The sequence below is a fragment of the Nerophis lumbriciformis genome, linkage group LG18 (assembly GCF_033978685.3).
Source record: "Nerophis lumbriciformis linkage group LG18, RoL_Nlum_v2.1, whole genome shotgun sequence".
Taxonomy (NCBI): domain Eukaryota; kingdom Metazoa; phylum Chordata; class Actinopteri; order Syngnathiformes; family Syngnathidae; genus Nerophis; species Nerophis lumbriciformis.
Genome location: NC_084565.2, coordinates 22,719,983 through 22,747,540, shown reverse-complemented (window position 1 = coordinate 22,747,540; position 27,558 = coordinate 22,719,983). Strand labels below are relative to the sequence as shown.

The following is a 27,558-nucleotide window of genomic DNA, read 5'->3' as shown; positions in this document are numbered from 1 at the left end:
TTTTAAGTTTTTGATTGATAGATTGAAACTTTTATGAATAGAATGCACAGTACAGTACATATTTCGCACAATTGACCACTAAATGGTAACACCCGAACAGAGGTGGGTAGTAACGTAAAGAGTAGTTTTAATGCAACATACTTTTACTTGAGTATATTTATAGAGAAGAAACGCTACTTTTACTCCGCTCCATTTATCTACATTCAGCTCGCTACTCGCTACTGATTTTTATCAATCTGTTAATGCACGCTTTGTTTTGGTTTGTCAGACAGACCTTCAAAGTAGGATCTATCGCATGCCTGCGTTTCACCAATCAAATAGTCACTGTAGACGTTTGACTCCGTTTCACCAATCAAACAGAGCCAGGCGGTCACATGATTAACAAGCTTAAGCTTACATGAACTCAACAAAGCACATCGCGGTAAGTAACGTTAGTAGATATTTTGGCTGTCACCGTAGGCTGATGTTAGCTTCCCTGTCAAATGTACATCGTGTGGGGACATTTATTAACGTACTGCAGCCTCATAGACAGACAGAGACACACACACACACACACACGCACAGTCGCTCGCACACACACACACACACACACACACACACACACACACACACACGCACACACACGCACACACAGAAACACCAATCAGTGTGTTCCCAGGTGCAGCCCACACCTATCAGTTTATGGTTTGCGTAAAGGCTAACTTGTTATTTTCCTTTGTAATCTCTGCCTACTGAGCCTATGGTGCTGTTAAGTTATTGTGGCTCAATTTGCCTTAATTTTTTTTATGTTAATGTATTATTATTTTAATATATATCATTGTTTGCTCTTGAACACATCATAATTATCCCCTCAACTCCCCCCAAAATGGATTAACTCGCTGGAATAAAAAAGACAATATAACATACATCCATAAACGCGGATGCATATGAAAAAGTGCAATATATTTATCTGTACAGTAACCTATTTATTTATTTATTTATATCTGCACCTTATTGCTTTTTTATCCTGCACTACCATGAGCTAATGCAATGAAATTTCGTTCTTATCTGTACTGTAAAGTTCAAATTTGAATGACAATAAAAAGGAAGTGTAAGTCTAAGTCTTAGTTGCTTAAGACAGTGGTTCTCAACCTTTTTTCAGTGATGTACCCCCTGTGAACATGTTTTTAATTCAAGTACCCCCTAATCAGAGCAAAGCATTTTTGGTTGAAAAACAGAGACAAAGAAGTAAAATACAGCACTATGTCATCAGTTTCTGATTTATTAAATTGTATAACAGTGCAAAATATTGCTAATGTGTAGTGGTCTTTCTTGAACTATTTGGAAAAAAAGATATAAGAATAACTAAAAACTTGTTGAAAAATAAACAAGTGATTCAATTATAAATAAAGATTTCTACACATAGAAGTAATCATCAACTTAAAGTGCCCTCTTTGGGGATTGTAATAGAGATCCATTTGGATTGATAAACTTAACTCTAAACATTTCTTCAAAAAAAAAAGAAATCTTTAACATCAATATTTATGGAACATGTCCACAAAAAATCTAGCTGTCAAAACTGAATATTGCATTGTTGCATTGTAATGAATGGAATAGCCTACTTGTTTCGATGTTCAGTTTATGAACTTACATTCGTATTTTGTTGAAGTATTATTCAATTAATATATTTATAAAGGATTTTTGAATTGTTGCTATTTTTAGAATATTAAAAAAAAATCTCACGTACCCCTTGGCATACCTTCAAGTACCCCCAGGGGTACGTGTACCCCCATTTGAGAACCACTGGCTTAAGAAATATTCCAGGCTCTGAATTTGCTCAGTGCTATTTTTATGTTTTTGTGCATTATTTGTTGCCGTCATCATTAAACGAACAGGTTACTCATCAGTTACTCAGTACTTGAGTAGTTTTTTCACAACATACTTTTTACTTTTACTCAAGTAAATATTTGGGTGACTACTCCTTACTTTTACTTGAGTAATACATCTCTAAAGTAACAGTACTCTTACTTGAGTACAATTTCTGGCTACTCTACCCACCTCTGCACCCGAATAAGTTTTTCAACTTGTTTAAGTCGGGGTCCACTTAAATCAATCCATGGTACAAATATATACCAGAGGTGTGGACTCGAGTCACATGACTTGGACTCGAGTCAGACTCGAGTCATGAATTTGATGACTTTAGACTGGACTTGACAAAATGTAAAAAGACTTGCAACTCGACTTAGACTTTAACATCAATGACTTGTGACTTCACTTGGACTTGAGCCTTTTGAATTGACATGACTTGACATGACTTGCTACTTTCCCCAAAACCCAAAGATGAAAAAGTTATTCAGGAGCGCTCCGTATTTTTCATCGTGTACTTGTCTATCAGCGTTGCGTGTGTCAGCTGGTGTGGTCTCAGTACAACAGCCAATCAAATTAGATCTACTTTGTTTTCATCACACAGGATTCATCCAATCAAATTGCAGGACAACCAACGAAGAAGACATGTCCAAACCACACGCCAGTGAACAAAAAACGATACCTAAAATAATTTCGTTTGGGTATAAAAATTACGAGGTGGTCAACACAAAACGGTTTGCAGTATGCAACACATGCGGTTCGAAAATTACTGATGGAGAGGCAACAACTTCCAAATTCGTCCGGCATTTGAAGTTGCACAAAGAAGGGTAAGTTTTGAATGTAAGATAACGTTTATTGGCTAAGTAACGTGACTTTTATTTGCTGTGTAGTTAAATCAGTGAGGCTGTAAACTCACTGCTAACGTTATAACGTTATTGCAAACACGGGAATCTGTTGCAGTTCACTACCTTATTCATACTTTTTGTTCAGTGATTTTTTTAAGCAGGGTTACGTTAGTCAATATATCACACGTAACGTTAGACGGCGGTCAGCAGCACCGCGTATTTAGCCACCTAAAAAAAGACAAAAATAGTAAAATAAAGGTCAGTTAAAATGTATACTGTATTATGAATATGTGTACCGTTTTAGCTAGCTTTCTGACATACTGTTGGTTGTTTACCTCAGTGGTCCCCAACCACCGGGCCGCGGCCCGGTACTGGTCCGTGGATCGATTGGTAGCGGGCCGCACAAGAAATATTTTTATTTTTCTTTTTTTAATTAAATCAACATAAAAAACACAAGATACACTTACAAGTCGTGCACCAACCCAAAAAAAACTCTCCCCCCCTTTTGTTCTGGGCATTGAACATGAAGACTCTTCCTTCACTGTTCCGAGTGGCCATGAGAGTCTTGGCAGTGCCTGCCTCCAGTGCTCCAGTGGAGCGAGTTTTCAGCCATGGTGGCATCATACTACGCCCCCATCGTGCACAAATGACTGACAGACTCTTGGCTAATTTGGTCTTTTGCAAATGCAATGCAGCATAGGGCCCTGACATATAAAAAGTACAACTTTTTTGTTATGTTCACGTATATGTCATGTTTTTTCAATGTTAACACTTTTGTACAAATAAGTACATTTGCACTTTATTTTTCAATGTGTTTGTTCTGTAAAGGAATGAGTTAATGTTTAAAATGACTGGTTAATAGTGCTATTATAAAGTGCAATGTCAGCACAATTTTCTTTCCTGCAATTTAAAATGCACTTGTTTTAATAAATAAATACTGAGTTTCAAAAGCATACACAATCTGTGTTAATATATTAGTCTGTGGTTAAAAGGACTTGAAAGGACTCGAAACTCAAAATGCAGGACTTAGGACTTGACTTGAGACTTTCCAGTCTTGACTTTGGACTTGACTCGGGGCTTGCCTGTCTTGACTCGGGACTTGACTCGGACTTGAGGGCAAAGACTTGAGACTTACTTGTGACTTGCAAAACAATGACTTGGTCCCACCTCTGATATATACTATCATCATAATACAGTCATCACACAAGTTAATCATCAGAACATATTCATTGAATTATTTACATTATTTACAATCACTAGTTATACTAGTGGTGTTCCTGAAGGTTCCATTTTAGGTCCTCTCTTTCTCACCCATTTTTGCAGCAGATTCTTTAAAAACAGCAGAGCGCTTCTGTAACTCTGACGAAATAAATAGACCAAAACAAATGTCAGAAGATGTAAGCCCACCAAAAAAGGGGGGCTACCGGGGGATTTGTTTTATGACCCACAAAAAAGTGGGCGTGGCCTCCATGGACCCACTAATTGAGGGGGGCTAGCTGGGGTTTGATTTATGACCCCAGCAAGTAGGCATGGCCTAAACCGGAAACAGGAATTATGCATCATATCCGGCGGCCATTTTAATTTTGTAGTTTTTTTTAAAAACTGTCCGCCATCTTGGTTGTAGTCACATCATAATGATTTACGATTCCTACAGGCTGAAAAGGGTATTACATTTTGTAGTTTATCCAGTGCTTCCATGCTTTTATTTCTATCTTTATCTGTTTCTGTTTTATCTAATGTTTAACTCATACTTGCCAACCCTCCCAAATTTTCCGGGAGACTCCCGAAATTCAGCGCATCACCCGAAAACCTCCCGGGACAAATATTCTCCCGAAAGTCTCCCGATTTTCAGCCAGAGCTGGAGGCCACGCCCCCTCCAGCTCCATGCGGACCTGAGTGAGGACAGCCTTTTTTCACGACGGGAGGACAACAGGGTGACAAGAACTAAATCATCCAGACTAGAGATAAATTGTATTATTATGTTTATCTTACCTAAAAATAAATATATTTATTAATTTTACTATATTTTGCTAAAAACATCAAAATTAATTGTATTTTTATTTGTATTTTTTCTGACTCATTACATCCAGCCATAGAATTATACATTAAAATAAACATATTTGAAATAATTAATTTTAAATGATCATAATAATTCATTTAAAATGACCATATTTAATTATTAAAATAGTTGCTTGTTTATCAACAACTTTAGCATTTTATTCATTACATTTTGAAGCTCTCAGAAGCCAAGTTATGTTATATTCATGTTATATTTATGCAAGTTTGAAGTATCAATTATCTAAACACAGTTTTGTTTGCATATTTTCAGGATGTAGATTATATATATATATATATATATATATATATATATATATATATATATATATATATATATATATATATATGTATCAAATACTTGACTTGGTGAATTCTAGCTGTCAATATACTCCTACCCTTTTAACCACGCCCCCAACCACACCTCGCCCCACCCCCCACCTCCCGAAATCGGAGGTGTCAAGGTTGGCAAGTATGGTTTATCTAGTGTGTGTCATGTTTTAATTTCTATTTTAGTTTTTTTATTATATATTCTAACTTTCTATTTTTTTTTTTTTTTTTTAAATACTTTGTAGCACTTTGAGATTTTAACAAATGTAAAGTGCGTTACAAATGTAATTCATTATTATTATTATTATCTTGGTTGTAGTCCTTAATGATTTATGACTCCTACAGGCTGACAAGGGTATAACAGCTTGTAGTTTTCGCATGTAGTAGCCATCTCGGGTGGAGTCCAAGAATGTATCTTTAAAAAATGATGGATGTTAGTGTTTCTTGTAGGAGACCGTCCAAATGCATGATGAATCACTATTCATGATTACATGTACATAATGACAGTTACCATAGAGAGCTAACAAATGTTAGTTCCTATAGATTAGTGTTGGTTATTCTCCCCTAACTGGGATTGCCTTTAACACGGTCACATATGATATACCGCCGAAGCAGCATCATAGTGACCAGGTTCCTGCCGAAGCAAAAACTCTTGCCTTTAACACGGTCACATATGATATCAATCAATCAATCAATCAATGTTTATTTATATAGCCCTAAATCACAAGTGTCTCAAAGGGCTGCACAAGCCACAACGACATCCTCGGTACAGAGCCCACTAAGGGCAAGGAAAAACTCACCCCAGTGGGACGTCGATGTGAATGACTATGAGAAACCTTGGAGAGGACCGCATATGTGGGTAACCCCCCCCCCCCCCCCCTCTAGGGGAGACCGAATGCAATGGATGTCGAGTGGGTCTGACATAATATTGTGAGAGTCCAGTCCATAGTGGATCCAACATAATAGTAAGAGTCCAGTCCATAGTGGGGCCAAAGCAGTATCATAGTGACCAGCTTCCTGCCGAAGCAAAAACTCTTGCCTTTTACACGGTCACATATGATATACCGCCGAAGCAGCATCATAGCGATGCTGCTTTGGTGGACTACAACCAATTGTCTAGCACAGGGGTAGGGAACCTATGGCTCTAGAGCCAGATGTGGCTCTTTTGATGACTGCATCTGGCTCTCAGATAAATCTTAGCTGACATTGCTTAACACGATAAGTAATGAATAATTCAGCTGGTAATCAGTGTTAAAAATAACGTTCAAAATATAAAACATTCTCATGCATTTTAATCCATCCATTCGTTTTCTACCGCACCTGTTCAAGAAGTCGTATTAATGGTAAGAAGTATTTTATTTATTATTGGTTAGCTTCAGAATAACAATGTTATTAAAAAGAATAAGAGACTTATTAAACTCTTAAAATGTTGGTCTTACTTAAAAATGCACGCATCTAGTTGTATTCAGTGTTAAAAAATATTATATGGCTCTCACGGAAATACATTTTAAAATATTTGGCTTTCATGGCTCTCTCAGCCGAAAAGGTTCCCGACCCCTGGTCTAGTGTCTACTGTACGGACACTGTTCTCTGGAATTTACAAAATCACATTAATAGTGATCGGAGAAGTCTGCCCCCCCCCCGGTCCATAGCTTTCTGTAAATGTGGCCCTCATACAATTTAGTTGAATATCCCCGGCCTGTGCCATATGATGTGGGCAGGGCATGGAGACTAATTTAGATTTTCAATCTGACAATTGGCCGTAAACCATAACTCTGCTCCCCCATCCATCCATTTTCTACCGATTGTCCCTTTCGGGGTCGCTGGAGCCTATCTCAGCTGCATTCGGGTGGTAGGCGGGGTACACCCTGCACTGCAAAAAGTCAGTGTTCAAAAACTAGAAAAACAAAAAACAAAAATGAGGGGTATTTTATTTGAGCTAAGCAAAATTATCTGCCAATAGAACAAAAAAATTTGGCTTGTCAAGACTTTCCAAAACAAGTAAAAATAGCTAACTTCAATTAACCCAAAAATACCTTAAAATAAGTATATTCTCACTAATAACAAGTGCACTTTTTTTCATAGAAAAAAAAAAAAAGAGACCTTTTTGCTCAATATGTTGAAAAATATTGTTAAATTAAGTAAATGCTAGTGCCATTATCTTGACATAATGATATGCGCTCGGCATTACATTTTTTGAAACCAGCAAACTTATACTAAAAACTAATTTATTGTTCTTAATGGAAAGGCAACAAGGCAACCCCTTGTTACTCTCGAGGTCTACTAGCCGCTCAGGCAAATCATATGGTTTAAAAATGCATTTTTCCATCGATAACATGACATCATCGTGCCAAGTGCGTGCTCTTTCAGTCAATTAGTGTGCATATATACAGCCCGGCCCCCGACCAAAATGTATTTAATTGTAATTTTGAGGAATTTATCTGAATGTGCATGAACTATTTCTGTTCAAAATTGTAAGAAATGTCACATGTTAAATGTTTAAATATTAACTGTCAGTTTACTGTACTGTGCCAACTGTACTACTATATGAGTGCATATTTTCTATTGTTTCATTGAAAATAAAACAAAAGCACAAAAAAACAAAAACAAAGCAAAGTCCATTTGGCTGTCATCTGTTTTAATTATGAGACACAATCGTGTCAAAATCATGATTTTTTTTTTCATGCTTGAAATAAGAAATTATTACTTTAAAAAAGTAGTTTTATACTTGTGAGTGTTGATGACACAGCTTTGCAACACTTAATATTCTAGTTTCAAGCATGTTTTACTCAATATAGGTCATCAAATCTCAGCAACAAGCTGTAATATCTTACTGAGATCATTAAGGACCAAAACACTTAAAACAAGTAAAACACTAACATAAAATCTGCTTAGTGAGAAGAATTATCTTATCAGACAGAAAATAAGCAAATATCACCCTTATTTGAGATATTTCATCTTACTTAGATTTCAGTTTTTGCAGTGTGGACAAGTCGCCACCTCATCGCAAGGCAACACAGATAGACAACATTCACACTCACATTCACACACTAGGGCCAATTTAGTGTTGCCAATCAACCTATCCCCAGGTGCATGTCTTTGGAGGAAGCCGGAGTACCCGGAGGGAACCCACGCAGTCACGGGGAGAACATGCAAACTCCACACAGAAAGATCCCGAGTGCAGGATCGAACCCAGGACCTTTGTATTGTGAGGCAGACACCCTAACCCCTCTACCACCGTGCTGCTCCAGACGGTCTAATCTTAATCATAACTGGTGCGGCTTTTAACTATTAAATGAACCAAAAATATGACTTGTTTTATCTTTGTGGAAAATATTGGACACAGTGTGTTGTCAAGTTAATGAGATGTGAAGCAAGTGTAAGCCACTGTGACACTATTGTTCATTTTTGGAATTTTTTTTTATAAATGTCTGTAATGATAATGCCAATGAGGGATTTTTAATCGCTGCTATGTGGAAATTGTTACTAATATTGATACTGTTGTTGATAATATTCATTTTTGTTTCACTACTTTTAGATTGTTCTGTGTCGTGTTTGTGTCTCCTTTTAATTGCTCTGTTTATTGCTATTCTGAATGTTGCTGGGTTGGGTTTGGTTTTGGAATTGGATTGCTGATGTTGTGTATTGTTTTGTTGGATTGATTAATTAAAAAATAAAAAATACAAATACAAATAAAAAATAACTGGTGCGGCTGATGAAGATGACTCCCTGAAGTTAAGCAAAGGTCACTTTCTGAATTAGCCATAGCCCCAACCAGTGGCAACAGGAAAATACAAACATTTACTTATTTGAGTGAAACACTGCTAGCAAGTTTAATTCCGTACTTTAATTTGGATTATCGGAGCTTGGTTTCTCGTCAAAATGTAATTTATTTTGGTTCCTGTATCCTAATTTCTTTAATTGGCAATTAACCAATACTTTTTGAATATTCCCCTATTATTATTCTACTATTATTCATAATATCACATGTGATTTAAAAGTAACTGTAATATTAAATTGTGGTAAAATGCGCAATCTGCATCAACAATTTTTCTTTATGACGAGTGGATTTTCAACAAGATTTGATGTGAAAATCCTCAGTGAATGAATGAAGACTTGATTACATGCTTACACACCTCTGTGTGGCACGCTGCCGACACGTACACCAGAGGAGCTCCGCCGCTTCGGCTTCGTCTTTGAGGAAACATCTGGCAAAACTCTGGAAGAGAAGAGAGGGAGGTGGGAGTGAGGGAGGAGGAAAACAAATCTCAGTAATGTTTGAGGGAGTTGGGGTGTGGCTAATATGATGATTATTGATGAGGGAATGTTGAATATTCACCTTCTGCGTCACTGAGGGGAGCTCTCTCTCTGACCTTTAACGGCTTTGTGTCCAGTATTAATCAATTATATGTATGTATGTATTGGTTTGTTTGGTTTACAAATATGCATAATGTGTCCTCTGTTTAATCAGCACTTAGCCACATATGAGAGGGACATGTTCAGTGGAAGTCACTTTTATTTCATTGCTGAAACACGTGATACAGTCCAAAACACAAATCAAAAAGCTACAAACTGATCTCACACACACACTTACACACAAAGTAAAAATAATAATGACAGGGAAGAAAGTAACTTTGGTGTAACTTAAAAACAAAAGGGTGGAAAAAAAGCTCAATAGATAATAGTAATTTAATAAGATAAAGCCTGGTGCACAGTTTGGTCATTGTCCCAGTCGTGGGGGTTTCAGGTTGGGAAGGGGGTGGAGGATGCTTTTGGAGCGGGCCTTCATCTGTACCTGTATCTGCTGTGAGAGTCCTGGCTATAGGTGGTGCTCTGCCTCCGAGAAGGCCCCGAGCTGCCTTCCGACTCGGACTCGGAGTCTGAGAAGAAAATAGAAAGCAACGGTTATTATTATTAGCATTACTGTTATTAATTGTTATATATTGCATGCCCTTTTACAGATCTCATTAAAATACTGCTAAAATATGACTTTATTGAAGCGTGGCTACAGCATGTTGTACTATTCCACCCTTACGTTACACATCTACATTACAGTGTTGTAGTTTGCCTGTATTGTTATATTTTGAAAATATAGTATTCTGAAATATGTAAATACAGTTATTCAGGGGTTTTTAACATTTTCCAGGCCAAAGGCCCCCCAAATTAATAAAGAGATTAAGCAGGGACTATTCAGATATATTGTATGATCCTAAAGATACATTGTTATTATGGTATACTAAAATAAAAATAAAAATCGCTAGTGGCGCTAATCACTAGCTTGCAACTTGGGCGCTAATTGCTAGCTATCTTAATTGATAAGATTATTATAAAAATGCCTATTTCAAAGCTCCAAGGTACAGTAAACCAATGTCAATGTGTATTTAAAGACATTTACATTTGTGGAAAAATTGCTGGTGGAATATAAAAAAAATACATATAAAATAATAACTAAAAAAAATTAAAAGTTTACTCAACCAAAAATTTCACTACCCCCTGCAGTAACTCTGCTGAACCCTAGGATGAAAACCTCTGCAGTAATCAATGTCCTTTTTCTCCTTTATTTAACTCCTTTATTCAAAATGCCATCACACCTACTATTTAGTGGAGAGTGTGGTGTAGGTATGTAGAATTTCTATTAATTTCAATAAAATGAAATACAAATATTTTCTAAATTATACACATATAAATAAATACATATATATATATATGCACATATAAACACACACACACACACATACATATACATATATATATATATATATATATATATATATATATATATATATATATACTTACATACATAATATATATATATATATATATATATATATATATATATATATATATATATATATATATATATATACCTACCGTATTTTTCGGAGTATAAGTCGCTCGGAGTATAAGTCGCACAGGCCGAAAAGGCATAATAAAGAAGGAAAAAAACATATATTGCAGCCCTTTGAGACACTTGTGATTTAGGGCTATATAAATAAACATTGATTGATTGATTGATAAGTCGCACTGGAGTATAAGTCGCATTTTTGGGGGAAATTTATTTGATAAAACCCAACACCAAGAATAGACATTTGAAAGGCAATTTAAAATAAATAAAGAATAGTGAACAACAGGCTGAATAAGTGTACGTTATATGAGGCATAAATAACCAACTGAGAACGTGCCTGGTATGTTAACGTAACATATTATGGTAAGAGTCATTCAAATAACTATAACATATAGAACATGCTATACGTTTACCAAACAATCTGTCACTCCTAATCGCTAAATCCCATGAAATCTTATACGTCTAGTCTCTTACGTGAATAAGCTAAATAATATTATTTGATATTTTACGCTAATGTGTTCATAATTTCACACTTAAGTTGCTCCTGAGTATAAGTCGCACCCAAGGCCAAACTATGAAAAAACTGCGTCTTATAGTCCGAAAAATACGGTATATATATATATATATATGTATATATATATATATATACATACATACATATACATATATACACACACACACACATATACACACATACATATTTATATATACAAACACATATATACATAAATACACATACAGTATATACATACATTAATATATATATACACATATACATACATATAAACATATACACACATACATATATTAAAGTTAAAGTACCCATGATTGTCACACACACACTAGGTGTGGCAAAATTATTCCCTGCATTTGACCCATCACCCTTGATCACCCCCTGGGAGGTGAGGGGAGCAGTGAGCAGCAGCAGTGGCCGCGCCCAGGAATCATTTTTGGTGATTTAACCCCCAATTCCAACCCTTGATGCTGAGTGTCAAGCAGGAAGGTAATGGGTCCCATTTTTATAGTCTTTGGTATGCCTCGGCCGGGGTTTGAACTCACGACCTACCGATCTCAGGGCGGACACTATATATACACGCATGCATATACATGCATACGTATATAAAAATGCTATATAATGTTATATATAATTTCAGACTGAATATTACCAAATTTATTGTCATTATTTATTATATTTTACAAAAATAATAACAATATGGGCAACTATTGGGAGTGCAATATAAAGGCATATTCACAACCTTTTTTTAAATTATTTATTTCATTCATAAATCTCAGATGGATCTGTTTGTCAGTTTAATCTGGATAATGTCATGCCTGCTAATATCGTAATAATTGCAGTCCTAGCTGATTTGTTTATCTTAATTCCATAGCTGTTTGATTCTAAATTTGTACCAATAGTCAACCATAATATTTTTCGTGTTGAAATCTTAATACTTTATCAGAAGTAAACATTGAGAGGTGTACAGACCTTGGCGTGGGACTCTGAGGGGAGAGTTAACTCTCCTTGGTGGTTCCTGGCGTACCAGGATAGGGGAATTTCTCAGGCTGGGCAGATCAGCAGGAAGAACGATGGGACTGAAGTGTGAGAAGGAAGAAGAGGATGAATCATCAAGAAAAAAACAAATCAAGACCACTCGATTTGAGGCTCAAAGCTTACTTGTATCTGTCATATCTAGGACTGTCTCTGTGTGCCGGGGGGGAAGCGCTGCGGTCAGAGCCTGAGTCTGACAAAGGCTTGCGCGGTCGTAAGGAGGATGAGGAAGATCTAGGTAATGTCCAGTTGTGGGTGGGAGAGGATCTCGGGTTAGGCAGGATGGCCAGTCCAGACAAGCTTCTGCAAGGAAAAAAGTGTGAGTATGTTACAAAAATAGAGTCCAGTCATTTATTTGTATACTGACTTGTATTTGTCGGAGTGGTCCCTCGAAAGCAGACTGTCCGTCCTTACAGGAGGCGGTGAGGCGCTGCGATCCGACTCTGATTCATAAGTAGCTGAAAGAAAGAACATTCAAAAGCGTTTAAAAAACATCACAGTCACACCAGTCATGGTGTTATAGTAGAAGTCTGCAGGTCTTACGTCTGCGAGATGCGTAGCCTCTTGGAGGTCGAGTCAAAGTGGAGCGCACCGGAGAAGAATCCCTGGACTTGAAGACCAGAGGAGGGTCGGCTCTGGTTCTGGTGTCAAACGGAGAGACATGAAAAAGTAGGGAAGATCAGCCACAAGGCAGATAAAACTAAGATCAAGTAAGACTACTAACACTTTGATGATGCCTGACAGACACGTACAGAGTCATGTATAAAGAGAGTATGGCCAACTCGCTTTCAGGTTCTAAATGATTGGTCAAAAGGTACTCACATGACTACAGGGCGCCATGACAACTACCGACTTTAAGCTGATGCTATGTGTTTGTGGCGCTTCCTCCTTAGTTTTTCAACATTTATAAATGCCCTGTTGGGCTGCTCCACCCGCGAGAATTGCGGGAAGCTTTGACATTGCTTTCCCCACAAAAAGACAATTATGGGAAGTGAATGTTTGCAAACAACACTGCAGTGCCACCGATTACAGCGTCTTTTTATATATATATATATATATATATATATATATATATATAGCTCGGTTATATACACATATATATACATATACATATACATATATATATATATATATATATATATACATATATATATATACATATACATATATATATATACATATATATACACATATGATAAACATATATATATACATATGTATAAACATATATACATACATACGTATAAACATGTATGTATAATGATACACATATATACTAACACGCACGCACGCACGCGCACACACGCACACACACACACACACACACACACACACACGCACACACACACACACTTCTTTAAGTATCTGTATAAAAGCAAAGGTGCAGGAATGTATATATAAAAATATGTATATAACATATAAATACATACATATGTATAAACATATGTATAATCAAACACCTATATACATAAATATAGACACACACACACACACACACACACACACACACACACACATACATACATACATATATATATATATTTCTTTAAGTATTTGTATAAAAGTGAAGGTGCAGGAATGTATATATAAAAATATGTATATAAAATATACATACATACATACATAAATACATATGTATAAACATATACATACATATATGTAATATATACACCAATACATATACACACACATATATACCCACACACACATTTATATACCGGTACACACACACATACCGGTACATACATACACATATACATACATATATACACATATATATACACATACATACATACATACATACATACATACATACATACATACATACATACATACATACATACATACATATATATATATATATATATATATTTCTTTAAGTACCTGTATAAAAGTGAAGGTGCAGGAATGTATATATAAAAATATGTATATAAAATATATATTAATTTACATATAATATATAAAAAATACATATTAATTTATAAAAATTGCAGACAGGAAGTTTCAAACTTGCACATATGACATCATACACTCCTTGGTGGAGGTAATTTATGGCTCAAAATATGTGTACCTGTGCGTCCGTTTCTCTCTGGTGGGATGACGAGACGTTCTATTAGGAGGTGAGCGATCGTCCAGGTCTGAAATGTCTGAAACCCCCCCACAAAGTGAGTGAAGTGATGTTCACATAACATGTCAGTCAGGCCCTTGTGTATTCCTCACCCTCCATCTCAGAACTACTGTGTCTGCGCCGGTCCACCTCACTGTTGGGAGCGCTGTCCTCCACTTCAGGGATGCTGACCAGGAACTTGCGGTTGTCTCGGAGGACCGTCATGGTTAGCTTGCCTCGGCTCTTCTCCACCAAGTGCTTGGTCTCCAGCAGCGATAGATTCTCTGTGGTCATGCCATTGATCTGTTTAGAAGAAGAGGAACGGTTAAGAAATGGAGGTTGCTTTTGGAGGTTTGTTTTTGTACCTTCAGGATAAGGTCTCCTTCCTGCAGTGTGCCTTCTTTTGCAGCCAGGCCGGTTTCAGTCATGTGTTTGATAAAGATCTGACTGCCCAGCTTCAATCCATACTCTGCAAAAAAAAGCATGCCAAAGTTAGTGGAAATTAAATACAAATATGAAGTCTGTTAATGCTGTTGCAATTTATTCTATATTTCCAAAGTTGAGACGGCAAAAAAAAATAACAATGTGCAAAATCTTTATTTTCAAATTAAAATTATTTATAACTTCTTACCCACGGGGAAAATGTTAAAACTATGGAATATGACAGAGTCGGATGATTGCCGATTTTGTTGTCAGGAGTCTGAATCCACCCTGCATTTGTTTTGGTATTGTCATATTGTGTCTTCGTTTTGGGTGGAAGTTGAAAAAATTTGTTTAAGGATTGGTTTGTTTATGAAGCTATATGTGGTTTCTGTTATTTTAGGAGAGTTCATTGACAGTCATGATTTAATCAATTTAATTATAGTACTCGGTAAAAGGTTTATTTTTAAGGCCAAAAACAGATATTCACTTAGTATTACTTTCTTAAAAACATTTATTCAGTATTTTTCAACTTTAGAAAGTTACATGGTTGAAAACGATAATGATGCCAAAAAACATAAAAAAAGATGGGAAGTCCTCAAAGGCTTATGTTGAAAGTGTAATTATGTTTATAGATTATATGCTATCTGTTGTTGTGTTCCCTAATTTGAGTGACCTGGACATAATCTGGACTGTACATAAATGCTCATTTTGAAAATTTAATTTTGTTTATAAATTATATGCAATTTGTTGTGTTACCGAATTTTATTTCAGTGTACATGGATGAAGGTGTGTGTTGCTGAGCCCGACTTGGACATTATCTGGACTGGACCTGGTTTTAAAAACCCTTTAAACAAATCTAATTTCATTGACAACCTGGTCTGGTGAAGATAAGGTCCTTTTAAAAAAATAAAAAAATAAAATACCGGTAAGATAAATAAATAAACATTTTCTTGGATAAAAACAAAGTAAAACAATATAAAAATAATTACATAAAAAATAGTAATTAATGAAAATGTTAGTGGACCAGCAGCACATACAATCATGTGTGCTTTAGGGACTGTGTCCCTTGCAGATGTGTTGTCCATGTTGTGGGAACCAGAATATTGGTAGCAGAAAGAAACAACCCCTTTTGTGTGAGTGGGTGTGGATGAGTGTGAATGGGGGAGGGAGGTTTTTTGGGTTGATGCACTAGTTGAAAGTGTATCTTGTGTTTTTTCTATGTTGATTTAATAAAAAAAAAATAATAATAAATAATAATAAAAATAAATAAATTAAAAATATAACAAATCCTCACCGTATCACTGCAACTCTTTAATTTCTTCAACTAATATAAATGTTTTTTGTTTTTTTTTGTCTCAATGCCAGTGTCAAATAGAACCGAATAATGCTCCATTTGCACAATGATATTGTGCAAATGTTGCTTACTTTTTTAAATTATTAATTGTCAGACAACAGCATTGCTACTGGATAAAAGAAAACCCTGGTAAATCTCTGCAAAAACCCATTGTGTGGAGTTAATTATGTAGATTCTCTTTGAGCTGAAGTCTCACAAGATTTGCAAACTTGAAGGTTTGAACACTTGACTTGACTTTTGAGGCCTTCTCTGCTGGCCTAACATAACCAAAAATCATGATTATAATTAAAAATAAAAGTAGTTTTTAAATTTACTTTCCCTGAATATCTAAAAGTATTCATATTCTTGTCATGTCATATTATGCTCTTTCCAGTGCTGTCTAAGTCTAAATCTAAGTTCATTCAATGTACTTGGGGTGTGACGATACACTCATATCACGAAAACGAGATAATACACGATATTTGTTTAGACTAGTTTTTAACATTGATTTTACTGTGATCAGAGTTTTCACAATTCCAAGCAACAACAGGCAACCCACCAAGTTGGGTAAAACAGAGGCCACTTCATGGTATACATACTGATTATCAGTGGTGTGCCGTCAGGGCCAGCAAGGCCTTCTCTACTGGCCTAACATAACCAGAAATCATGATCATAATTAAAGATGAAATTATTTTTTTATTTACTTTCCCTATTTCCTGCATATTCATATTCACTTCATGTCATAGTATGCTCTTTCCAGTGCTGTTGTTTTTAGGTTAGAGTTTGTATCCAATCAGAATTCAGCTAGCTTATGTTGCCATGCTGTACCAAATCTGCCCGGGACCTTCAGAATCAACAATGCAGGCGTCTTTGCACTGTAAGTGAATGGACACATTTGGTTGATAGACAATAGTCAATCAGATCACAAGTTGTTGTCAGTAAGGCCTTCTAGCTGGCCTTACGCTGTGATTGGATACTCACTTGGGAGTCCCAAGTGAGTATCCAATCACAAGTTGCGAAAACAGGAAGTGGCCCTGGAACAATACCAGCCATAGAAAGCCACAGAAAACTCACCTGTACTCATAAAGAAGGAGAGCAAAATGTTGACTATGTGGCAGATATATATTTGCAAGGCCATTTTCAAGAAGGATACTTAAGAGAAACTGCATCTTGTGAGACGAGGTCGGTTTGCGCGCAACTTTCACACGAATCAAACGACTACAAGAGGTACCACTGGCTTATACGGAGTCGGATGGGTGCTACAAATTGTGAGTTCAAATATTTTATTTCTTAAATTGTTTCATTTGTTTTATACAGTAATTTTGACAGTACCACGTAAGATATGTTTGAATTGCTGAAGCGGGTTTATTGAATGTTAAATACGCCGAAAAATAGACCGTTTTGTACACTGTTGAGGGGATCAATACACAGTAGTGTGCCAGTGTGTTTCTGTATAGTATCTCCAGCCGTGTCCATGTGGTGACATAAAATACGGTATTTTGATAGGTGAAATGGGACTAAGTAGGACATCACTGAAGGCCTAGGTGAGAAACGCACTGTGTTTTAGGCACATTTGGTCAGAATAATTGGTTTGAACTCTTATGGCATGTACTGGAGGTTCCAATGTGTTTGTAATGAATGTTCTAAACTCCTCTTTCTATGCCAGTGTCATATAAAAATATAAAAGGAATTACACAAGGCAACTGGACTCTTCTTGTTGGTCAAAATCGTTTCACTTCTCATCTGAACAACTTCTTCACTTCCAAATTTTAGCTGAGGAGTTTCCCTATTTAAGCCTCTGGGAGGTGTGTTTGTTTGTGGTGGTCACAAGAGGGTTGTTTTTGCTGCTTTGGCTGTTCTGGTGAACAGCCCCCCTGCATGCCAATCTGTTATTGGCCTATTGTGACCACCCCCAGGGGAAACACCCTCCAGAGGCTTAAATAGGGAAAATCCACACCAACAATTCAGAAATAAAGAAGCATTTTTGGAAGAAAGGTGAATTGTTTTTAACAACAACGTGCTACTTGATGTAAACATGGCTTATTGTTTTTCGCTTCTTACCGTCTGTGATTTTCTTTTTAACCAATGTGGTCTTGAGGGGTTTGTCGGGCACGTCAATCTGCGGTAGCCTCTTGTACCCTGATGACATCAAGGGCACGTTGCCTCCATAGCCGTTACGATCAGGTGAGGAGCTGCGTGCCCTGGGACGGTAGCGATATCCGTCTCGATTGTCGCTGCCATCCGAGTAGCGTCGCATTCTCCTCGGAGGGTCTGGATCCAACAAGTTGGAGTGGGAGACAGCCCGAGTCGGCCTGGTTGTAGCGGGGATTTGGATCTTCCGTGGACGTTTTACTGTCTGGAGGGAGAACAGAGTGAGGGACACGGCTTTAGGCTTTCCCATATATTGTTGTTCACAATGTAAACAATGATCACCACGTAGAACTTATAAGAAAAAAATCTAAGCCACTTAAGAGGATAATGATTAAAACTAATTTTTTTAGTACTTGGCTAGTCTGAAAAAAACATGCCGACACATTTCAGCCTGAAAGTGCACGGACGAAAATTTTCAGGCTGAAACGCAGGACTCTTCCCTTCACTATTCATCTTATTTTTGTATATTCCGAAGAACCTTTACAGTAGACATTTGATTTTGGTCTATTTATTTTGTCAACGTTACAAGAGCACTATGTTGTTTTTAAGTCTGTCACAAGTTTTTTTTGTTTTTTTTTAACTGAACTCACAAAACAGTTGAATATCCCAAATGATGGAACCTTGAGGAACACTACTAGTATAACTAAAAACAGTTGTACAAATGACTACTGACTGTATTCTAAATAAACAAGCTACAGCAACACCTTAGTTACATACATTACATTACGAAAAAGAAGGTCTCAATTAAATCACAAGTTTTGAACCCAGTGTTCTATGTGTACTAGCAAGGTTAAAATGTCAGTGCAAGGCTCTGCCAACGTGTTAACAGTGGTCCGAGCTCCTCTATACCAGTGGTTCTCAACCTTTTTTCAGTGATGTACCCCCTGTGAACATTTTTTTAATTCAAGTACCCCTTAATCAGAGCAAAGCATTTTTGGTTGAAAAAAAGAGCTAAAGAAGCAATATGTCATCAGTTTCTGATTTATTAAATTGTATAACAGTGCAAAATATTGCTCATTTGTAGTGGTCTTTCTTGAACTATTTGGAAAAAAACATATAAAAATAACTAAAAACTTGTTGAAAAATAAACAAGTGATTCAATTAAAAATAAAGATTTCTTCACATAGAAGTAATCATCAACTTAAAGTGCCCTCTTTGGAGATTGTAATAGAGATCCATCTGGATTCATGAACTTAATTCTAAACATTTCTTCACAAAAAAAGAAATCTTTAACATCAATATTTATGGAACATGTCCACAAAAAATCTAGCTGTCAACACTGAATATTGCATTGTTGCATTTCTTTTCACAGTTCTTTTTGACAGACATTTTAGTGAGAAACCTGAGCTTGTGCTTCACTGAGTTTATGAACTTATGTTCATATTTTGTTGAAGTATTATTCAATAAATATATTTATAAAGGATTTTTGAATTTTTGCTATTTTTAGAATATTTAAAAAAAATCTCATGTACCCCTTGGCATACCTTCAAGTACCCCCAGGGGTACGCGTACCCTCATTTGAGAACCACTGCTCTATACAACAGGAGCACCTCGTGCATTTAGGAATTTTCTGCAAAAATGTTTGTCTACCAAGTTTTAAACTGAAGTCGGTGTAATTTCCAAACCTGTCAATTGAATAGCACTGGTTTAGACCCATTATTGGATGATTTAGACAAATGATCCAGTTTACAGTATCCTAAAACACAAGTTAACCACATATATATATATATCCAAAACTATATCACAATATACGTTTTTATATTGATCGATATCTCTAATTATTGATACTTTTTATGACTTATTTAAGCCTGTCAATAAATACAGTAAGACAATTTCCAACTTACCAATGGTACTAGTTACCAGTGAAGAGAGTGTCTGGTAACCAGGTAGAATGAACGCGGCTAAGGTAATAAAATAATCAAAGTGGATTTGAAGGGAGTTGCAGATTTGAGACACTATATAGTAGTAGTGTATAAACTATTGACCACTACTCAATAGTTTGGGAAGCAACTAATTAAACCCACAATTTGGAAGTGTCAGGATGTTGCCGCATTGTCTGTATTAAAACCAACAAAACTAAAGACAAGTTTCTGTTATTGAGTTGATATATCAAAATACCACAGTTTCTCTTTTCAGTCCATGCAGAGAATCCATGGCAAGACAGAGCAACCGCACTAGCGTTATGAGAGTAGCGTGTGTGTGTGCTCCTTTAAGAATGGCAGTGTGTAATGTTGGGTGAGTGATGTCAGTGAGTGAGTGGAAGAGTGAGGAGAGCGAGCAGCAGCAGTAGTAGTAGTAAACTGGTGAATGTGTCCGGTTGTGTCCTGCAAAAATAGGAATAAAGTGACCAAATTGTCACAAATTAGCGGTCTCGTCATTCTGACCCGAAAGCAGAGCTTAGCAGGTAAAGTGAAGGGTGTTACCCCGGATGAAAACATCGGCCCTGGAGGGAACGTCTCCCCTGCGCTCCTCGACTACGGCCTGGGAGCCCAACAGCAAGAAAGGCGCAACATTTGGTAGTTAATACTCTTACGTGATTGGCTGTTAGCGTGTCCCTCCCATTGCTCAGTGAATACTGTTAAATGATTGGCTGTTAGCGTGTCCCTCTCATTGCTCAGTGACACTTCCTGTTTCCTGTTTGCTTGCTTCCCAAAGCGCGAGTGACTTAATGAAACTAATGTTTCATAATTTCTGTTTTTTTCCGACCAAAAAATATAAATATATATCAAATATTTTATAGAACGCATTTTATAGTGATAACGAGTATGTGTCTATCGCGATATTTATTGCTAGAGTATTATCGGTCCAGCCCTAGATGATAGCATCTGACCCTAGAACTGTTTTAAGTAGAGATGTCCGATAATGGCTTTTTTGTCGATATCCGATATTCCCCAACTCTTAATTACCAATTCCGATATCAACCGATACCAATATATACAGTCGTGGAATTAACACATTATTATGCCTAATTTTGTTGTGATGCCCCGCTGGATGCATTAAACAATGTAACAAGGTTTTTCAAAATAAATCAACTCAAGTTATGGGAAAAAAATGCCAACATGGCACTGCCATATTTATTATTGAAGTCACAAAGTGCATTATTTTTTTTAACATGCCTCAAAACAGCAGCTTGGAATTTGGGACATGCTCTCCCTGAGAGAGCATGAGGAGGTTGAGGTGGGCGGAGTTGGGGGGGGTGTATATTGTAGCGTCCCGGAAGAGTTAGTGCTTCAAGGGGTTCTTGGTATTTGTTCTGTTGTGTTTATGTTGTGTTACGGCGCGGATGTTCTCCCGAAATGTGTTTGTCATTCTTGTTTGGTGTGGGTTCACAGTGTGGCGCATATTTGTAACAGTGTTAAAGTTTTAATAAATGGTTGATTTATATAGGCTAGTAAGGTAAAGTTTTGTAGTAAGGCTAGTATCGGCCATATATAGCCGAAACTTGTCAGGTACAAAACTTTACCTTACTTGCCTATATAAATCAACCATTTATTAATACACATTAGTAGGCTAAATGAACCTCTTCAACATAGTGTTAAAGTTGTTTATACGGCCACCCTCAGTGTGACCTGTATGGCTGTTGACCAAGTATGCATTGCATTCACTTCTGTGTGTGAAAAGCCGTAGATATTATGTAACTGGACCGGCACGCAAAGACAGTGCCTTTAAGGTTTATTGGCGCTCTGTACTTCTCCCTACGTCCGTGTACCACTCAGTACAGCGGCGTTTTAAAAAGTCATATATTTTACTTTTTGAAACCGATACCGATAATTTCCGATATTACATTTTAAAGCATTTATCGCCCGATAATATCGGCAGCCCGATATTATCGGACATCTCTAGTGATAACGAGTATGTGTCTATCGCGATATTTATTGCTATCGTATTATCAGTCCAGCCCTAGATCTCTTTTAAGCATTATCTTGTTGGTTCCTTTCCTCCTCCATACTCACAATGTTAGCGGTCTTCTCCAACGCCTTGAGGGTATGTATGGTGTAGTTGGAGTGGACGTTCTCCATGGGGATCCCATTGACCATGACAATTTGGTCTTTGTTGCTGCAAAAACAGCAACAAAAAGTACATGTACAATTCTATTATCCCAAGGCAATCATTAAAGTAAGGAATTAGTGGTTGCCAACTTACAACAGGCGACCCATGGCCGGTCCATTTGGCAGCACGTCGGACACTATCACGGCCGTATCACCGCTGTCCGGATGAGGTTTGTCCTTGCCTCCTGATAAGGCAAAGCCAAAGCCGAATTTGGGATCCTGCCAACATGAGACAAACAGCTGAAGAATTACTGGGAAAACATGAGGGAAGAAATCATGCAGGTGGAGCCGGGTGAGTGTGACAGATAAAGCACATTCCAGTCGAGCTTGGTATGCGGTGCGAGTACGTGTCGTCTACTGTAGCAGGGTGTGCCGCTTTTAAATCCTGCTAGGTGCTAGGCCCGAGTCCTGCACAAAACTCTTGCAAAAGATACGCAAAACTGCCTTGTTACCCCATTAACTACCTAAATTAACACTACGCCATTATCCTGTCAGTTCTACAGCAACATTGTTCTATCATTAAAGAGGAACTCACTTTGTTGAGCGTTATTGTATGCTGCTCCCATATTGTTAAGTCCTCCATGCCTGGTTTCTGCAACAAAATAAGAACACAAAAATTGGTAAGTGATGAGTAACGACAAACATTTAGTATGGAAGACTTTACTGTAATGTCTTACAGGCAAGAGAAGCTGTAAGAATGTCTGCAAGTAAACCTCAATGCAGCTCACCTGCGTCAATCCGGATTGACTGGTATGGGGGAGGGGTTACCTGGTGTGTGTGTGTGTGTGTGTGTGTTTAACAATAAAAACGACTCTTGCACTCTATTGACAAAAAAACAGGGTGTGTATTGTGCAAATACAGTAGTACCTTAACTTACAAGCCTAATTGGTTCTGTGACAAAGCGTTAAGTCAAAACACTTGTAAGACTTATGAAAAAAAAAAAGTTATCTAAGCCACCAAGGGAGTCATATGCTCCCATTTCTGGGTAGATCTCGCGTGAGAGGAAGGTGGGAGGGGTTAAAATTTTTGCAATGCAGTCTGTTGAAAATGCTAGAAAGCGCCAGTCATGGCAACTGATGCTGTGGTCAAAGTTAGAATTGCCACAAAACACATTTTAAGATATCCAACACTCTACTGCCGTCTAAAGTGGATAATTCGTCACGTTTCATGTGTCAGGTAAACCGTGATGAATGGGGCCATAAGAATCCCGTTCCTACTGTAAGCGTCCCAAAATAAATACTTTCTATCCCATAAATATTGTCTGGGATAATTCACTGACTTAACTACTCAGTGGCCTAGTGGTTAGTGTCCGCCCTGAGATCGATAGGTTGTGAGTTCAAACCCCGGCCGAGTCATACCAAAGACTATAAAAATGGGACCCATTACCTCCCTGCTTGGCACTCAGCATCAAGGGTTGGAATTGGGGGTTAAATCACCAAAAATGATTCCCGGGCGCGGCACCGCTGCTGCCCACTGCTCCCCACTGTTCCCCTCACCTCCGAGGGGGTGAACAAGGGGATGGGTCAAATGCAGAGGACAAATTTCACCACACCTAGTGTTTGTGTGACAATCATTGGTACTTTAACTTTAACTTTAACTACAGTGTTTATATATTTGAGGCTCATTTTTACTCTTCTTGCAAAGTAGTCTTCTTATAAGATAGTCTTTTTTGCACAAATTCGGGTTATTACCGTGCTATTTTTACAAAATGACGGAATATCAATCAATCAATCAAACCTTATTTATAAAGCGCTTTTCATGCATAAAAGAAATTCAACGCAAAGTGCTTTACAAAGTTAAAAACAATACCCGGTGACCCATATCCCCCATTATCACATACGTACGCAGGGACACAGATACCAAACACACACACACCCACACACACACAATATGCACACATATGCAACTATATGGACAAATCATTGCATGGCTGAGTACAGAGGAGACATGTGAGTAAACACTATAACAGGAATAAATTCTACCGAGCAGTTTTCCGCCTTAAGAGCAAATTAAATAATTGAAATGTAGTCGTACCAGGATCGGGCTCTGTCTGAAGTTTTAAAATTCAACACTAGTCCCTCAAAATGTTGAAATAAAAATAGTTTTTCCTTCGGAAACGCAAAGTGCTTTACATAGTTAAAAACAATACCCGGTGACCCATATCCCCCATTATTACATACGGACGCAGGGACACACACACACACACACACACACACACACACACACACACACACACACACACACACACACACACACACACACACACACACACACACACACACACACACACACACGCACACACACACGCAACTATATGGACAAATCATTGCATGGCTGAGTACAGAGGGGACATGTGAGTAAACACTATCACAGGAATAAATTCTACCAAGCAGTTTTCCGCCTTAAGAGCAAATTAAATAATTGAAATGTAGTCGTACTAGGACCGGGCTCTGTCTGAAGTTTAAAATCCAACACTAGTCCCTCAAAATGTTGAAATAAAAATTGTTTTTCCTTCGGAGGAAGTTATTTTGACGGTAAAAGAGGTGGGACGATGCTTGTTTGTAAAGGAATCTGCAATACCTGGGCTGTGAATGGAGGTAGGAATCTTTGAATTCAAGGACTACAATTTCAATTATAAATGTATTATTTATGCATATTTAATTATTATATTGTATATTATTTTTTATTTTGTATATTAATATTATTTTTGTTTTATATCGGATACTTAATAATCGTCTATCTACTCATTCATATCGAAGGCTGAAAGTGTTGCCGCACTGTCTGGATATTATTCAATATTAATCAATTTACTCAATTCTCAGGGGGTGTCAAACTCGTTTTCATTGAGGGCCACATCGCATTAATGGCTGCCTTCAGAGGGCCACTTTTTAAAAATATATTTAAATTATGCATGTGGGCAATAACCTGTGATTAATCATAACAAAATAAAAAAAGCTATCATTTGACAGCATTGATATAAATGTGTACCAGTAATCACCTCCTATTATTACATCATTGCCTATGCACTTGATTATTAGATTTTTTCATGTACAAATAATGGATACATCATATGTAAAGGTGACAAGCAAATATTCAACTGTTTATTTGTAATCTTTACTAACCTATTTTTGTAAAACACTATATAATAATGTAATACTTGGCATGATTAGATAATAAAGTTTAAAAGATACGCATTTTTTCTCGTCAAAATCGAAATAATTATTTGCATTTAGTAAAAAAAAGAAAAAAAATTGAAGTATTTTATCAACACACATTTTTTCCTAGGCTTTCGCGGGCCACATACAATGAGGTGGCGGGCCAGATCTGGCCCCCGGGCCTTGAGTTTGGCACCTGTGCCTTAGCTGGTTACTCTATGCTGTAACATGATTCCAGTTAGACTTCTGTTGAATTATACAAAGCATTTATTATTTTGTTGTACTACCTTATATTCAAGTTAGCTCAGCCCCACGGCTACTATTGCTTGTCCTCCTTCCTGTTTGTCCGCCGTAGTTCTGCATTTTTACCATACATAAATAATCGATATTTGGACGTTTGTCCATCGATTCAGAATCATCTACAGTCCAGTCGGGATGCATCGAAGAATCAAACATTTTTCCCCTTCAACAACCAATTAATTATGGAAATTTTGCAATGCTGGGACTGTGAAGACTCACACTTCTCCCACCTCGCGTTGAAAGCAATTGTCATGGTCTATGCGCACCTAATTCTGATTGCCGTGTATGTAAACGCGCACACATATTTGGGTGGGTTTCTGTGTGAATGACACAGGTGAGGAAAAACTGTCTCTACAGTCACCTCTCTAATGCGCAAATTTTGCAGCCTCTACTTATAAACAATACACTAGACCAGTGTTTTCAACCTTTTTTGAGCCAAGGCACATTTTTTGCGTTGAGAAAATGCGGAGGCACACCACCAGCAGAAATCATTAAAAAACGAAATTCAGTTGACAGTAAAAAGTCGTTGTCGCAATTGTTTGATACGACTTTAAACCATGACCAACTATGCATCAATATAGCTCTTGTCTCAAAGTACGTGTACTGTCACCACCTGTAACATCACACCCTGACTTATTTAGACATTTTTGCTGTTTTCCTGTGTGTAGTGTTTTAGTTCTTGTCTTGCGCTCCTATTTTGGTGGCTTTTTCTCTTTTTTTGGTATTTTCCTGTAGCAGTTTCATGTCTTCCTTTGAGCGATATTCCCCGCATCTACTTTGTTTTAGCAGTCAAGAATATTTCAGTTGTTTTTATCCTTCTTTGTGGGACATTGTTGATTGTCATGTCATGTTCGGATGTACTTTGTGGACTCCGCAGTAAGTCTTTGCTGTTATCCAGCATTCTGTTTTTGTTTACTTTGTAGCCAGTTCAGTTTTAGTTTTGTTCTGCATAGCCTTCCCTAAGCTCCAATGCCTTTTCTTAGTGGCACTCACCTTTTGTTTATTTTTGGTTTAAGCATTGGACACATTTTTTACCTGCACACTGCCTCCCACTGTTTCCAACATCTACAAAGCAATTAGCTACCTGCTGCCACCTACTGATATAGAAGAGTATTACACGGTTACTCTGCCGAGCTCTAGACAGCACCGACACTCAACAACAACACATCCTTTGCAGACTATAATTACAAGTTTGCAAAAAATATTTTTAACCCAAATAGGTGAAACTAGATAATCTCCCACGGCACACCAGACTGTATCTCACGGCACACTAGTGTGCCGCGGCACAGTGGTTGAAAAATACTGCACTAGACCAGGGATTGGGAACCTTTTTGGCTGAGAGAGCCATGAAAGCCAAATATTTTAAAATGTATTTCCGTGAGAGCCATATAATATTTTTTAACACTGAATGCAACTAAATGCGTGCATTTCTAAAGTAAAACCAACAATTTTAAAGTATAATAAATCTCTTATTATTTTTAATAACATTGTTATTCTGAAGGTAACCAATAATAAATAAAATACTTAATGTGGTAGAAAACAGATGGATGGATTAAAACTAGAGATGTCCG

At 37.2% G+C, this 27,558-nt stretch overlaps 1 protein-coding gene across 5 annotated transcripts in view; it reads right to left on the bottom strand.

The window, feature by feature from the left end:
- Positions 1-27,558, bottom strand: part of tjp3 (tight junction protein 3) — a 90,871-nt gene that overhangs the window by 40,851 nt on the left and 22,462 nt on the right. For 3 of the 5 annotated variants that reach the window (XM_061977848.1, XM_061977846.1, XM_061977847.1), the window contains exons 2-14: positions 23,068-23,124; positions 22,627-22,751; positions 22,437-22,539; positions 18,394-18,688; positions 14,942-15,045; positions 14,690-14,879; positions 14,541-14,616; positions 13,013-13,110; positions 12,837-12,927; positions 12,596-12,772; positions 12,407-12,513; positions 9,871-9,955; positions 9,212-9,294 (exon numbers count right to left, since the gene is read on the bottom strand). In XM_061977848.1, the coding sequence (XP_061833832.1) occupies positions 9,212-9,294; positions 9,871-9,955; positions 12,407-12,513; positions 12,596-12,772; positions 12,837-12,927; positions 13,013-13,110; positions 14,541-14,616; positions 14,690-14,879; positions 14,942-15,045; positions 18,394-18,688; positions 22,437-22,539; positions 22,627-22,751; positions 23,068-23,115 (1,582 nt within the window). In that variant the 5' untranslated portion in view covers positions 23,116-23,124. Of the gene's footprint in view, positions 1-9,211; positions 9,295-9,870; positions 9,956-12,406; positions 12,514-12,595; positions 12,773-12,836; positions 12,928-13,012; positions 13,111-14,540; positions 14,617-14,689; positions 14,880-14,941; positions 15,046-18,393; positions 18,689-22,436; positions 22,540-22,626; positions 22,752-23,067; positions 23,125-23,209; positions 23,289-27,558 lie in introns of those variants that run through there. The other 2 variants (XM_061977850.1, XM_061977849.1) reach the window with 2 other exon arrangements.